At 39.6% G+C, this 16,321-nt stretch overlaps 1 protein-coding gene across 11 annotated transcripts in view; it reads left to right on the forward strand.

The window, feature by feature from the left end:
* The first annotated feature begins 1,047 nt into the window (after nt 1-1,047).
* Nucleotides 1,048-16,321, forward strand: part of CEP78 (centrosomal protein 78) — a 42,665-nt gene continuing 27,391 nt past the window's right edge. For 8 of the 11 annotated variants that reach the window (XM_055091923.2, XM_063594372.1, XM_055091924.2 and 5 more), the window contains exons 1-8: nt 1,048-1,626; nt 5,048-5,220; nt 5,317-5,389; nt 6,718-6,821; nt 8,483-8,657; nt 11,681-11,794; nt 13,303-13,367; nt 13,774-13,885. In XM_055091923.2, coding sequence (XP_054947898.1) covers nt 1,374-1,626; nt 5,048-5,220; nt 5,317-5,389; nt 6,718-6,821; nt 8,483-8,657; nt 11,681-11,794; nt 13,303-13,367; nt 13,774-13,885 — 1,069 coding nt within the window. In that variant the 5' untranslated portion in view covers nt 1,048-1,373. Of the gene's footprint in view, nt 1,627-5,047; nt 5,221-5,316; nt 5,390-6,717; nt 6,822-8,482; nt 8,658-11,680; nt 11,795-13,302; nt 13,368-13,773; nt 13,886-15,265; nt 15,284-16,321 lie in introns of all 11 variants that reach the window. The other 3 variants (XM_063594371.1, XM_034967537.3, XM_063594370.1) reach the window with 1 other exon arrangement.

The following is a 16,321-nucleotide window of genomic DNA, read 5'->3' on the forward strand; positions in this document are numbered from 1 at the left end:
AGTTGGAGTATCCGGAATGCAGTGGGTGGAAGAGGAATGCAATAAACACAATGTCTAAGGCTCTACCGGAGGACTATCATTGCTCTAGCAATTGCATACCAATAGAAGGAGAGGTCAATTATCTGGATTCTTCCACTTAGCTTCCACTTAACTTCCCCGTTCCTCAGTTTCCCCTTTTGTAAAGTAGAATATAATAGTATATTCCTTGAGGAGATGTTAGGAGAATGAAATGATTTCATACTTAAACAGTGCTTAAAATAATCCCGAGGACATTATTTCAAGTAAGTACTAGTTACAAGGGAGTTAGCCAACATCATCGTCAGTACAAAACAAACTGATTCACAGCAAACACAATAAAGTCCTGAATTCATGAAACACTCTTCAATTTGCCAGGAACCGTGTGAGATATGCAGAAACTACAGAAATTAAGGCTTATTTGTAGACATTAACACAGACATAAAAGATTTAATGACCGCAGTTCACGTTCAATCAGCCGTTCCTACATCCCTTGAGTGCAGTCTCTGTGCTGGCTGGACACTGCAAGCACAGACACATTCCTCAGATGTTTAGACTTTTTTTTAAAGTGCGTTGTTACATCCACATTTCACTTTTTCTTTTCTTTCTTTTTTTGAGACGGAGTTTCGCTTATTGTCGCCCAGGCTGGAGTGCAATGGCAAGATCTCGGCTCACTGCAGCCTCCGCCTCCCGGGTTCTAGCGATTTTCCTTCCTCAGCTGGGATTACAGGCGAGTAGCTGGGATTACAGGCTCCCGCCACCATGCCCGGCTAATGTTTGTATTTTTAATTGAGACGGGTTTTCGCCATGTTGGCCAGGCTGGTCTCGAACTCCTGACCCCAGGTGATCCGCTCGCCTCCGCCTCACAGAGTGCTGGGATTACAGGCGTGGGACACCGCGCCCGACCACACATTTCACTTTTATTCGGATCGATCAGTAAACTCTTTCGCAAACCCTCAAACTCTCCCGACCACTATCTCAGGTAGCAGCCAACTCACCAGTCCTCAGGAGGCGGGGCCTGCGTGCCGACGCACAGCGAGCACGTTGACGTCTTGGCGCACTGCTCCGCGGCACCGCCCACCGGCTTGAATCCCGGCGCCTCAGAGGACTATGAGGCGGGCGCTAACTGCATGGGCCGCAGGGCGGGAGGCAGCGCGGGAGCGGGGCGTTGAGGGGCCGGCCTAGCTTGGGGCTCTGGCCTTGCGTCTTCCGACCGAATCGCCGCTCCTGAGCCCGGTGCTGGGCTGCCGCTATCGCCTGGCCGTGGGTGCCGGAGCGGCCGGGTTGCGACTCAGCGTTCTTGGGTGGGCGCGGGCGGCGTCTCCGCGGCGGGCATCCCCCGAGGCCGCCCTCGGGCCATGATCGACTCCGTGAAGCTGCGCCGCGACAGCGCGGCGGACTTCTTCTCCCACTACGAGTACCTGTGCGCGCTGCAGGACTCGGTGCCGCTGCCCGCCGTGCGCGCCTGTCTCCGGGAGGGCGTGCTGGATTTCAACGCCGACCGCCTCCGCGGGGTGGACTGGGCGCCTCTGCTGAGCACCCTCAAGATCAATAAAGACCTGCCCTTGGTCTCCATCAAGAGTTTCTTCCAGCCCTGGCTGGGGGACACAGGTTTGTAGTTCCCGCGTCCAGGGCCCCTCAGTCGGTGCGGCGAAGTGGGTTTTTAGGTGAGTGGTGTCCATTGCCGGGTTATGTGTGCAATAGACGGGGTGTGCGGCCTGGACACTCACGAGCTAGGTGAGTGGCTTAAGGTCTCTAGGGCTTCAGTGTGCTCATCCGTAACATGGGCTTAATAACGAGACCCAGGTTATGTGCGCCTTCGCAAGGATTCCCTGCGCTGCTGATGCCTGCAGAGCTCTTAGCACAGTTTGGGACATCATTAAACATTTGACAGATGTTATCTATTTTATTGAATGACTTTGATTTGCCTGATAGAGAACTAAGCAGGTAGGAAATTAATACATGTCAGCCTTTGTCTTTTTTTTTTTTTTTTTTTTTGAGACACTTTCACTCTGTCGCCCAGGCTGGAATGCAGTGGCGAGATCTCGGCTCACTGCAACCTCCGCCTCCCGGGTTCAAGTGATTCTCCTGCCTCAACCTCCCGAGTAGCTGGGATTACAGGCGCGCGCCACCATGCCCGGCTAATTTTTGTATTTTTAGTAGAGATGGGGTTTCACCATGTTAGCCAGGCTGGTCTCGAACTCCTGACCTCAGGTGATCCGCCCTCTTCGGCCTTCCAAAGTGCTGGGATTACAGGCATGAGCCACCGCGCCCGGCCTGTCTTCATTTTTTAAGGTGTATATAAGAAGTTTGTAAAGTGCTTTACAAATATAAGCCATTTGTAAATGTATAGTGGTATAATTAGGGATCCAGACGCTCTGATTATTCGGAAAATATGTTAGGTCAACTATGATATATGACAAAATGCTGTTATTCCTTTGAGCACTTAGCATTTTGTACATAATGGAGGCAGCTTCCTATAGAAGCTAGCTAGGTAACAGGAAGGAACAGTTTGTGCAAAAGTTTTGGAAATAGGAGAGAGTTACAGGACTGGAATTTAGGTTTGAGAAAGAGCAGAGAGAGTTGAGGCTGGAAACCTTGTGGGGGCCAAACAGGGAGGGTCCTCGTTTGTCCTGTCATAGAGTTGGATGTTTATCCTGAAGGTTTTGGGAAACCGCTGTAGGATGATGAGATGGAATTTCCATAGGAGCTCAGTCTAGCCTCCATATGGAAGACAAATTAAAATTGGAAGGATGGTGAATGTAATCTAATGGCCCAAACTAAGGTATAGAAAAGAAGGGCTGGGGCCGGGCACCGTGGCTTATGCCTGTAATCCCAGCACTTTGGGAGGCCAAGGGCGGGGTGGGGGGGGGGGGGTGGATCACCTGAGGTCAGGAGTTCGAGACCAGCCTCACCAACATGGTGAAACCCCATCTGTACTAAAAATACAAAAAAAAAAAAAAAAAAAAAATTAGCCGGGCGTGGTGGCGGGCACCTGTAATCCCAGCTACTTGGGAGGCTGAGGCACGAGAATCGCTTGAACCCAGAAGGTGGAGGTTGCAGTGAGCTGAGATTGCACCGTTGCACTCCAGCCTGGGCAACAAGAGCAAAACTCTGTCTCAAAAAAAAAAAAAAGAAAAAGAAAAGAAGGGTAGGATTTCAGATATCTAAGAGAATGGATGGGGCGTGGTGACTAGTTAGAAGAGGGGGGCAGCAAGTATGGGTGACAGTTTACAGCAGCGTCTGTAAGTGAAACAACAGCAGCGTCTTTCCATGACACACAGCCGAGTTAACTCGAATGAGATTGGGGGTGGGAAGAGGATCTCAGTTTGTCTTTAATGTTTTAAGAGGGGCCTGTGGGGCATCCAAATGTGTCTGCTAGGCAGATCTGGGCCCAAGATTTAGGCTTTGTGGGAGGACAGGTATTTGAAGGCATGGGAGGGACCTAGATTACCCACAAAGAAGATCCAGATAATTGTAGGTCTGAAAGGTGTTTTTTAAGTGGATATGGACGTGAACATGTTTATAAGCTGAGAGAAAGAGGGAGGGTATGCGATCTGGGAGAGGAAATGATTATTGATGTATTTAAAAACAACCTGACCACTTGTCGTGTGCCCGGCCCTTTTCTAGGCTCTGGGGTTAGCACCATCTCTTCTGCAAGGACAGTTCAACACATCTGCTTCTGAAAATAAGTCAGATTATTCTCTACATCTCATTCAGGTGCAGGAACTGTTCTGTACCTCTGAATGGACTTTACTTAACCAAAATAATATCAGGAACCAGGCCAGGTGCGGTGGCTCGCGCGGGTAATCCTAACACTTTGGGAGGCCAGGAGTTTGTGACTGGCCTGGGCAACATAGTGAGACTCCTGTCTCTACAAAAAGTGAAAAATATTAGCTGGGCTTGGTGGATCTCTTGAGCCCAGGAGGTTGAGGCTGCAGTGAGTCATGATTTTGCCACTGTACTCCAGCCTCGGTGACAGAGCTAGACCCTGTCCATGACCCTCCCCCCACAAAAAATAAAAAAACCAGGAACCAAAATAAATTAAAGATGGGAGGGACCTCAGAGTCAAGGCTAGCCTACTAGATCTTGCCTAATATTTTGCACTGAATGTAAGAAAAATGTATTACAGACCATTCTCGTCAGATATTCTTCACTGAACCTTCTTTATCTCTTGCATCCAGTGGGTCTAGGTTGTAGATTTTAACCTCCTACATATTGCTTGTCTATCCTTAATTACATTTTGCCTGGACTATTGCAGACGCTCCTAGCTAGTTTTGCTGCCCCTGAGCTTGGTTTTTCTCAGTTCATCTGCCTACTTTGGTTCAAGTGATCTTTCAAAAAGGAAAAGACATGCTTAAAGTGGCATGCCCACGCAGGACCAGTGTGTATTGGTTGCTTGTGTTCTGCACAGAGGCACTGAAATCTTAGCTGTGTTCTCTTAAGCCTCCTGGGGTTAGTTGGTCTTGAGGAAAGGGAGCTTTTTCTCGTTTCCTTTATCTCTTTGATACTCCAACAGTGAGGTACATTTTTCTAACCTGCTAGGGGTATCCTTAATGTGTCAGTGGTAGCCCTGGTCCTCATCACCTGTGAGGTAAAAGTCAACTCTCCTAGGCTTGCTTCTCCCTGCCTCTTTGTAAATTTCTGACTCTTCCCGCTACAGCTCTGGGCTTTAGTCGGATCCACCTGCAGTTTTCCAGTGCCCGGCAGGTGTCAGGTTTAGATGCCTTTGCTCTCGCTGCTCCCTCTGGTTAATGCATCACCCACTCTCACCCCATGTTGTCATTCTCATCTTTCTAGATTCAGCTTCAGGATTATCTTGAAGCCATCCTTTCAGTGCAACTTCTTTGCTTCCATAAGAACCTCTATGTACGTAGTTTGGTATATCCCATGTGGCTTGAGTTTACATGTGTCTGTGCTTAAGAGGACTTTAAAGGACATGGCTCATTTCTATGTCTTAGCACAGAGCAGATGTTTTTGAATGATACATTGTGTGATTGAAGTCACTAACTTTCTTTTATCTTTGTTTTAGGTTCTGACATGAATAAATTTTGCAGAAGTCGTGTTCCTGCGATAAGATACAAAGATGTGACCTTCCAGTTGTGTAAAGCTCTTAAAGGCTGTTTAAGTATATCAAGTGTGCTAAAGAACCTGGAGCTAAATGGACTAATTCTGAGAGAGAGGGATTTAACTATTCTAGCAAAGGTAAGCTTTGTCTCATTTGGCCTGTAGACATTTGATAGTTGCTTTTAGAGGAAAAAAAACCTCAATAACATTTTTAACTTTTCCCCCTCATTAAAGGGATTGAATAAATCGGCTTCTTTGGTGCACCTGTCTCTTGCAAATTGTCCAATTGGAGATGGAGGTTTAGAAAGTGAGTTTAAATCTCATTTAACTCTTGTCCTATCAGGCTGGTTTCATGTTTCCCTACATGCCATGTTAATTCCTGTCTGTACCTTTTTCTTACTACTGCCTCATGTGCTTGTTCAAACCTTGGTCCAGTCTCAAGTCTACCATGAAAGCTTGGCATGCTGAATGTAATCTGAACTAACTTTACTTAAGTTTGTGTTAAACCACAGACCACACAAATATATACCATCTGGTATTCTCTGTTTTTTGTGTTTGTTCATCTTTTAGAGTTTTTCTTCAAGAAATATTTATGGGAAGGAAATAGCAAGATGTAAAGAGGCCGGGTGTGGTGGCTCACACCTGTGATCCCAGCAATTTGGGAGGCCGACGTGGGCGGATCATGAGGTCAGGAGATTGAGACTGTCCTGGCTAACATGGTGAAACCCCATCTCTACTAAAAAAATACAAAAAAATTCACCAGGCGTGGTGGCGGGTGCCTATAGTCCCAGCCACTCAGGAGGCTGAGGCAGGAGAATGGTGTGAACCTGAGAGGCAGAGGTTGCAGTGAGCCATGATAACACCACTGCACTCCAGCCTGGGCGATAGAGCAAGACTCCGTCTCAAAAAAAAAAAAAAAAAATCATCATTACTTTAAATAATTAAAACATATATACAATCAATTTTAATGCACTGTGGTATGTTCCAAAATAGGAAATATAAGCAAAGTGCTGTATAGGAGCATATAAAAGGCTGACATACTTGGGGGGAAAGGGTTGGGATCATGGAAATAATCACAGATGGTGACTGTTGGTTGGGATCCTGAAGTCTTGTGTTCGTTGTGTGGAATAGTGGTCTGGAGGGGTAAGGAAACCTGCATTTCAATTTGAGGGAGCAAAGAGTTAAAAGGCCTCTGTCTTCTATTGTTCTGGTACATTAGGTGCTCTAGTATAATAGCTAATAAAATTCTGGGTTTATAGTTGACACTGAATTGTTGGTTAATAACAGATTGAGGTCTGCTCTTGGAAATGAAAATAGGAAGAGTTTTTTTTTTTATGTTTTTCTTTCAGATGTCTCAAAAAGTATATAGAACTTTACTGTGGTCGGGAGTAAATTTGCAATATTCAGTCTATTCAATTTTGGCATCTAAATAGATTGAACTATTGCAATAAACTGGAGTAACTCTTTGTTACTGACATATTTTAGAATGTACCAATCAGTTGCTTAGGTAGATTGTAAATAGTGATTTTAAGAATACAACTATAAAATAGAAAAGATAGAAGAGCAAATAAATCAAGATTGACTAGGTTGTATACACTCTTTATCTTATTGTATGTGGTTTTTTTTCCATTTTAGTTATTTGTCAAGGTATAAAGAGCTCTATCACTCTTAAGACAGTCAACTTCACAGGATGTAATCTGACATGGCAGGGAGCAGATCACATGGCCAAGATCTTAAAGGTAACTTTATGTTCCATCTTTCATGAAAATGTGTTATATGATTGCCACACATTAATATTTTGATACAAGACAGCAGTTATTTTTGTCTTTTGATACATACGGGCATTGCAGTTTTAGTTTTGTTTAAAGAATGTGACCAATTTTCAGCCTGGGGTTCTACCATTTAGTAAAGGTAGTATGCTTAATCTTAGAAATAAAAGACCTAAAATATAATAATTAGATTTTTCTGTAAATATGGTTTGTAAAACAGTAATTTTAAAGGTGCCTTAACAACTTTATAGTGGTTATTACTACTGTATTTAGGATAAAATTACGTAATAATGTGACATGAAGCCTTTTTAGTAATTTGATGGTATAGATCGGGGTAGTCAAACTATGGCCTGTGGACCAAATCTAGCCTATCATCTATTTTTGTAAATAAAGTTTTGAAACATAGTCATGCCCATTTGTTTACATATTAACTATTGCTACACCCTACACTAGGAGAGTTGAGTAGTTGCAAAAGAAACTATATGACCCACAAAGCTGAAAATGTTTATTTTGGGGCCTTTACAGCGCAAGCCCACTCTCCGTGGGATAGATGATGGTTACGCATGTGGATTCTGAAGCCAGATGGCCTAGGCTAAAACCCGAGCTCTCTCCCATTTAATGACTTGTGACCATGGGCAAATTAGTTAACTGCTCTGTTCCTCAGTTTTCTTATCCATAAAATGTGTATAATAAGAAAACCTACTGTGTCTGTCATTCTTAGGATTTAATGAACTAATGTGTATAAAATAGTGCCTGGCTATCTAAGTGTTTGCTGTTATTTCCTCTTATTGCTTTTATACAGTTATTATGAATAGCAAATGACACTGACAGTTTTCATTTGACAGAGTCATAGGAGCTTTGACTCTTTTGTTTCAGAATGTAATGAGATTTTTTTTCTCTTAAAATCAGTGTTCCCTGTTACCAAAATTTACTTAATGGATATAGAGAAGTGATTATGTCTGTAAGATAATACCTGTGGTTAAAACTCAAACCACCAATTTCCGAAGGCGTATCAACCTTGCTTTGTATATTCTAGGCCTCTAAATTTGGTGTGCATACCCTAAGAAATATGTGAGATCCCTTGGGTTAGGAGAAGAAAATATTAACCTCTATATTTTTATATCATTTAAAAAATACCTATTGTTTCTGTTTGATTTGTAATATACATAAAATATGTATATAGAACTTCCTGTATATCGTTTATTAATAAATAACTTACATGTTAAATGTTTACTTGTGGGATGTCCGGTCAAGTGTTTAGAGACCACTGGAGGACAGAATGATATGATTTAGAGGCTCAGCAATGATAGAATTTAGAACCAATACCTTCACTTGGCATATAAAGAAAATAAAATTCTTAGAAGTTAACTAAGTTGTCAGTTTACATAAAGCAATCGGTAACAGGTCATTAGTGGTTAGGGTCACACAGCTAGTCAGTGACAGACTAGTATCTGGGTCACTGGACTCCTTACTCAAAATCTACTATTTAATCAGTCTGTCAGATTAACCCACCTGGCATATGTACCTGATGTGTGTGTAAAGCTCTGATGTAATCAGCTGTACTTAGTTCCTTTTAGTGTTCCTATCTCTTTATCCAAGTGTATTAATTTCATCTTATTAAATCTTTGAAGTATCAGACCATGAGAAGGCATGAAGAAACCTGGGCTGAGAGTCTTCGCTATAGGAGACCTGATCTTGACTGTATGGCTGGCTTAAGACGTATCACACTGAATTGCAACACACTTATTGGTGACCTAGGTGCAAGTGCTTTTGCAGACTCTCTCAGTGAGGATTTATGGCTGAGAGGTAAGTTAAATGAACTTGTAAGATGGAAAATATTGAATTTTTTGATATTAAATATGCTTAACTCTTGGCACAGTAATGTTGTCCTAAGGTTTTTTAAAAAGCCTCTTTTTTCTAATAGGTTTTATTTTGTTTTTAAGCCTTTATAAAAGTTATATATATTCTTTATAGAAAATACCAAGTAACAACAACAAAAAAAGTACATATAATCTCAATGCCTAGAGATAAACTGTTCATTTTGGTGTATACACTTTCAGTATTGTTTTTTCCTGCAGATACATTTGTGTGCTTAGAGTTACAAGAACAGAACTATAGTGCACTTACCATTTTGTAACCCTGCTTTTTTTATTTAATGATGTATCGTGTAGTACTCTATTACATTGAGGCATAATAGTTTAATTCCCTACTATTTGATATTTAGGCAGTTTGTGCTTTTCCCCTGTTATAAACAACTCTGTAGTAAACTCCTTATGTATACATCTCTGTGTCCATTGAAGTTGCTTTTTTTTTTTTGAGACAAGGTCTTTCTCTGTTGCCCAGGCTGGAGTGCAATGGTGTAATCATACCGCACTGTAGCCTTAAACTCCTGGCTCAAGTATCCTCCCACTTTACCCCCCGAGTAGCTGGGACTACAGGTGCACACCACCACGCCAGGCTAATTTTTGTGGAGACAGGGTCTTGCTGTGTTGCCCAGGCTGGTTTCAAACTCCTGGGCCCAAACAGTTCTCTTGCCTTGGCCTCCCAAAGTGCTGGGATTCCAGGCATGAGCCACTGTGCCCAGCCTGAAGTTACTCCTGTAGGATAAATTACTAAAATTGAGTAACTCAGTATAATATATTTCTTAAAGACTTTTGATGCATGTCACCAAATTGCTTTCCAGAAATGCTGTGCCATATTATAGTCTCATAAATGCTGGATTGTGTCTATTTTAAAACCTTAAACTTTACAAAAATGAGAACTCCCCTGCTTTTTCTTTTTTAATGCAAATGGGATTGGTCTCTGAATTTTATAACTTTTTTCACTCAGTCTAGCATATCTTAAATCAATAAGTTTACATTTACCATATCATTTTTAGTGACTCTTCAGGGTTCCATTATGTTAATATGCAATAGTACACTTGGCTTATCCATTCCTATTAGATATATAAGCTATTTCCAGTTTTTCATTGTTATAAACAGTACTTTGATAGGTGTTGTTGCCCGTGTCTCTTATAATTTCCTTCTGGTAAATTCTTAGAAGGAGAGTTGCTGTGTTAACAGAGTCTGCACATTTTAAAGGTTTTTTTAAAATGTGACCTTCACCAATCTGATAGAAGCATAATCACATTTAATTGTTTTAGTTTATATTCATTTGATTTACTAGTGAGATTTACTGGCTATTTTTATTAATTTGGCTAGTTGGATAATTACATCCTATGCTCATTCTTCTGCAGCAAGAGTTTGTAAAGGTTTTACCATATTCTATGAGATCCATATATCTGACTTATTTCTGTGTGTCTTGTGGTGTCTTAGTTATGGCTTCATAGAATATTCTATATTATATATAGTATATATTATATAACTCCGTTATGGAAGCATATAACAGAATTATATTCTGGGTGGCTTAAAGAGAAGACATTCATTTCTCACAGTTCTGGAATCCGAGAAGCCCAAGATCCAGATGCCAGTAGATAGGTGTCAGGTGAGGGCATTCTCCCTAGCTTATGGAAGGCTTTTATATCCTTAAATGGTGGCAAGAGAGAACTCTAGTCTCTTTTTTTTTCTTGTAAGGACACTAATCCCATGATGGCTCCACTCTCAAGACCTCAACTAAACCTAATTACCTCTCAAAGGCCCCACTTCCTAATACTACTACCCTGTTGGGGATTAGGGTTTCAATATACATTTTTGGGGAATACAGACATGTAGTCCATAAAATGAGGTTCTGAAAGACTTCAGTTATTTTAATGTAATGGTATACACGTGCTTTTGCTCTGATGTAATCTTTTTTTATGCCTGTACTTTTGTGATAATCCTTTTGAGTTGAAATGAGTAGATTGTTCAGCCTCAGTATTACTAGTATTCATGAGCATTTGTTTAGTTCTTTGACCTTTTACTTGAGAGAGAGTTCTTGACCATTATTTTTTCATGATAGGTTTTTAGTATATAATCTCTATAATCTCTATTCACACATTCTTTGGATTCATTATTTCCATCTCCTTAGAGTTCTTTGTCATTTTTATTCTAAAACTAACAGTTCTTACATTTTTGTATTTTCTTTTCCCTTTTTTAATGTAATTTTTTGAGAGTCACTTGGAGTTCGAATTTGAATTTGATGATGCATCTAGTGCAATTTCTGAGCTCCACCCAGTTTTTGCCTATGAGGTTTACACTGCCACTAGCATCCTTGTTAATTATGAACAAATATTCATTCTGTGATGTTTTATGTAGAGTTATTTTTCAACTCTGTAATTGTAAAAATATGTTGGGTAATTTATTGGTACTAAAGGGAGGGTAATCATGACACATCTATGAAGAGGGTTTCTTTTTTGTATTATGTGTGTGCATATGGTTTTCTATTTTTATTTTTTCAATACCCAAGATTAAAAACTGGCCATGAGTAGTCTTGGGCAGGAGTCTTCCAGGCATGAATAAGTGGGAGTTGTCTGTATGTTAAATCTGTATAGAATTGGCGGGGCGAGGTGGCTTACACCTGTAATCCCAGCACTTTGGGAGGCTGAGGTGGGCGGATCACAAGGTCAGGAGATCCAGACCATCCTGGCTAACACGGTGAAACCCTGTCTCTACTAAAAATACAAAAAAATTAGCCATGCGTGGTGGCGGGCACCTGTAGTCCCAGCTACTCAGGAGGCTGAGGCAGGAGAATGGTGTGAACCTGGGAGGCGGAGCTTGCAGTGAGCCGAGATAGTGCCACTGCACTCCAGCCTGGGTGACAGAGTGAGACTCCGTCTCAAAAAACAAACAAACAAACAAACAAACAAAAATCTGTATAGAATTAGCAAGTGACCCTTTGTCTTTCATCGAAAGCTCTTGACCTGCAACAGTGCGGCCTCACCAATGAAGGAGCAAAGGCTTTGCTAGAGGCCCTTGAAACCAATACAACTCTGGTCGTTCTGGATATAAGAAAAAATCCACTCATTGGTATGTCGCTACAGTATTTTTTATTGACTAACAAATAGCAAAAGAAAAAGAATTTCTCGTGTATTGACAGTTTCGAAAACTTAATGTGTTTCCTTCCCTAATCTTACACTTTTGTAATCTTGCACTTTCTTATGTTTTTAGTAGATAATTTACTGATGAAAAGAGTTATACTTAAATTGCTCTTGGCTGCTACTCTGAATAGGAGTGAACCTAGATAATAAATCTGCTTCCACCAAGTGCATTATTTTCTTCTTGTGGAACTTCTGAATTCTTGGAAATAGTATTTCATTCGTTTGTTGATTTGACAAGTAATTTTTGAATACTTCTATCTGCTAGATACTGGTTTAAGCACTAAACATACAGCAGTAAACCAGCTAGAGAAATTCTTGGTCTCATAGAGCTTACATTCTAGTTGGGGAGTTATAGGTAATGTAATTTAGATAGTAGGAAGTGCAAAAATACCTTAAGGTAAGAAGACAGATGGGGGCAGGTGGGACTATATTAGATAGGTTTTTTAGGGGACAGCTTCACTAAAAAAGTGAGATTTGAACAGAGACCTGATTAGGAGAGGAACAACCCATGGAAGATGCAGATAAAGTACCTTCCAGGATGAGGAAGCAATGAATATGTAGGTACATAGGTGGCAGGATGGATGGAGTATTTAAGGAAAAGCAAGAAGGCCAACATGGTTGGCGCACTGAGTGATGAAGAGCCTGGTATGCTACAAAGTCAGACAACTAGCCAGGGGCCTGATCTGATAAGGTTTGAAGGTCACGGTAAGGACTTAGATAATTCTAAATGAGCTGAAAACCATGGGAGGATTTTGAGCTGGTAAGGGTTATATTCCAAGTAGTAATTCAATCAGATGACTTGGTGTGGAGAATACACTTGTAGGGGGCTATAAAAGGGAAAGAGGGAGGCCAGTTAGGAGACTCACACTGGTCCAAGTTAGAGATGGCTATGGCTTTGCTTAGGGTGGGAGGTTGGAGGTGGTAAAAAGTGGTTGAAACAAGGTGTAGCTAACAAGACTTGTGGGGTATAAAGGAAATAGTAATTTTTTAAAAAAGTCCTAGGTGATTTTGCATACAACTGGGTGGTACTGTTTATAGAGAAAAGGAGGCTGTGGAGAAGAGCAGCTTTGGGGGCGCATCATGACTTTGATTTGGGTATGTTAGGTGCCTTTTAAGCATCTAAGTATCTGGACAGTGTTTAGGCTTTTGATTTCCTATTTAGAGGTATCTAAAGCTACTTTAGTTCCAAAGTGTTTACATTTGATCTTTGCTGCTGCCAAAATAGTAGCCATCAGGGACAATATGTGTGTAGGAATACTTTGTTTTTGAGGAATAAGTTAGAATACTCAAAGGGGGAAAAGGTATATAATTACATTATATGGAATTCATATTCAATTTCATGGGAAAAAGCAATAATTGGTTGGCTTTTGTTTTTAAATGGGAATAGCCACTCATTGGGAAATAATTACTATAATTTCAATTTTTATTTTACTTTAGATCATTCTATGATGAAAGCAGTTATCAAAAAAGTTCTCCAGAATGGAAGGAGTGCCAAATCAGAGGTATATCGTGTTTTATTTCTCCAGAAAGAATTCTTATTTAATTGCTTTTCTTCTGGGATCTCACTGTACTGCCCAGCCTGGCCTCAAACTTCTGAGCTCCAGTGATCTTCCCCCTTCCCAGCTTCCTAGGTAGCTAGGACTGTAGGTATATATCACTGTGCCCAGCTTTTCGTCTGTTTTTAATAAAATGAAACTATTAAGGCACTTTTCTGCCATCTTAAATTTACAGTCAAATCAAATGTCTTTTCTGTTTTTGTAAATACCGTATGATTCTTTAATTTTGGGTCCCAGAACTGCTGATTGCAAACCTTTTATTAACTTAGAGTATCTTAACAATTTCCATTTAAGATGTAGCCCTCATAAATGATCTGTAACTGAAATATAGTGTTTATTCTCTCTCTTTTAGTACCAGTGGATAACTTCTCCATCAGTGAAGGAACCATCCAAAACTGCTAAACAGAAAAAGAGAACTATAATTCTAGGAAGTGGTCACAAAGGAAAAGCTACTATTAGAATTGGTAACCTTTTCTGTCTTGGCTTTTTAATACTACTAGTGTTCTAGTGTGTTAAAATTAAAATCTCTTCTCATTGTATGATATTGACAGTAACAACCAATATTGACTCCCTGCATATTATGAGGTCTGTAATTGTTCTGATAAGATTATGAGAATTTATGGAATGTAGAAATAGTAAATGAATCATTAGGAAAGGGATGCTAGTGCTTCCATTTAAAAAATTACCCTTATTTGTTTTTCATACAATATTCATCATTTTGGATATGTTTTCTGATTCATGATTACTTTTGATACTTTGCAATTGAAATTTGGGATGCACTTTGATGACAGTTTTAGCAGTGCTTTTGTATGATTTTGTTGTTGTTGTTATTAATGAAGAATTATCCTTTCATACTATAGAAAACAAAATTTCTTCCCAGTTCCATTTTTTTTCCCTTGTTTCCTCCTCCTTCCTTGCAAATTCTTACCCAAAGTTGTTGTATTAGGTAGCACCTTGCTTCTTTCAATGATGAAATAACCTTAAAATATATGTAATCCTTGTAAAACAATACTGCAGGTAAGTTTATTACCCAGAGATGGAACATTTTAGACAAACATTCCCTAAATGTTTGCTATTTATGGTTTATTTAATCTGCCAAATAATAGTCTAGAATTTTGAAATTGTCTATAATTTTGTGACCAAGAATAATGAAAAAAGACTTTATAAACTGTTCATCAGCTAATGGCATAAATTTCACATTCTCCTGAATACATAAATTTGGTATAATCTAGTTCTACTGATATTTTCATATTTTTTTAAAGAGTCTTTAACTTTTGTAGAACACATTATCTTTAGTCATAAGTAGCCTTTTCTTACTGATAAGAATGAGTGACTGTGGAATAAGTTAAGCCAAATCTAATGTGAAAGTGACCTTTTCTTGTAAGTAACTTTGAATTTTGAAACAGTAAAACCATGAAGACTACTACAGAGAAAAAAATTAATGTTTTTATGTTTATAATCTGCCAGTTTCCCAGAAAAAGATCTGTGGTGACTTTAGTTCATACCCTGTACATTAAGATCACCAAACAATTAACACCAGATAATCTTTTATTTGGATGCTACTTTAAATTTTTGAAGGATATCACTTGACTTAATATCACTGAACTGTACACTTAAAAATGGCTAAGATATAAAACAATTTAACATAAAATATAAAACATTAGAAATTCTATAATTTTAGTAGCTAGTGGTATATAATTGAACATCATTGAATGAGAATAAAAAACAAAAATCTTTTTTCTTAGCATGATTGAAGAAATTGGAAATGTGACTGAAGTTTACAAGCTCACTGAGCTATTTTAAGAGTAACTTTATTTCTCGGGCTTTTTTTGTATTTGCCTCAGTAATTTGGAGACACAGAGGTAAGCCAAATCAGTGTCTGGCTTTATATTTAATAGTTAGGTGTCAGTGAGTATAGGGGTTATATAATTTATGTAAATTATATCACATTCATATTGCAATTACGTGTACAGACAGAAGATAGGAAACTTTATAATTTTTTTCGTCTAACAAGATAAGTAAATTAGTTTGGTTTTAATTAAAATTTATATTTGCGGCCGGGCACGGTGGCTCATGCCTGTAATCCCAGCACTTTGGGAGGCCGAGGCGGGTGGATTGCCTGAGCTCAGGAGTTGGAGACCAGCCTGGGCAACACAGTAAAACCCTGTCTCTACTAAAATACAAAAAATTAGCCGGGCGTGGCGGCGTGCATCTGTAATCCAAGCTCCTCGAAAGGCTAAGGCAGAAGAATTGCTTGAACCTGGGAGGCGGAGGTTGCAGTGAGCTAAGATTGTGCCACTGCACTCCAGCCTGGGCAACAGAGCAAGACTCTGTCTCCAAAGAAAAAAAAAATTTATATTTTCATTACTTTCTACACATACCACAAACAATACACAGTAACTTTTTTTTAGGATAATTAAAAACAGCACACAATGAACTGAGCTCCTATATATTTATAAGACGTATATAAATTTGTCCAGAGAAATTGCACAGCACGATGTGGTAATTATCAATAAGTTACACCACGGGAAATATTTGTCCTGTATTACCAAATACACGTTCTTGTAGATGCTGTCCTAAAGCTGCTAAAGTAGATCTTACGTAGTAAAATAGATTGGAAGGATAAATATAACCATTTTAATAAACTTATATTATTTGTTCTCAGTGATATCAGAAACAATTATATATTTAAATGTGAATTTTATTAATAGGTAGGTCTAGCTTTTGCTACCAAATATTTCTTTAAAAAAACTTGACTCTTTAAACTGAAATGTAGGATAAGACTTTATACTTCGTTCTATTATCCAGTAGGTTTCATTTGTTTTCTTTGTGTTCCATAAAAGCAAATGAACACTGAAGGTGGACAGACTTATAGGCGGCAACATTGGCTCACCTACCAC

The sequence above is a fragment of the Pan paniscus genome, chromosome 11 (genome assembly GCF_029289425.2).
Source record: "Pan paniscus chromosome 11, NHGRI_mPanPan1-v2.0_pri, whole genome shotgun sequence".
NCBI lineage: Eukaryota > Metazoa > Chordata > Mammalia > Primates > Hominidae > Pan > Pan paniscus.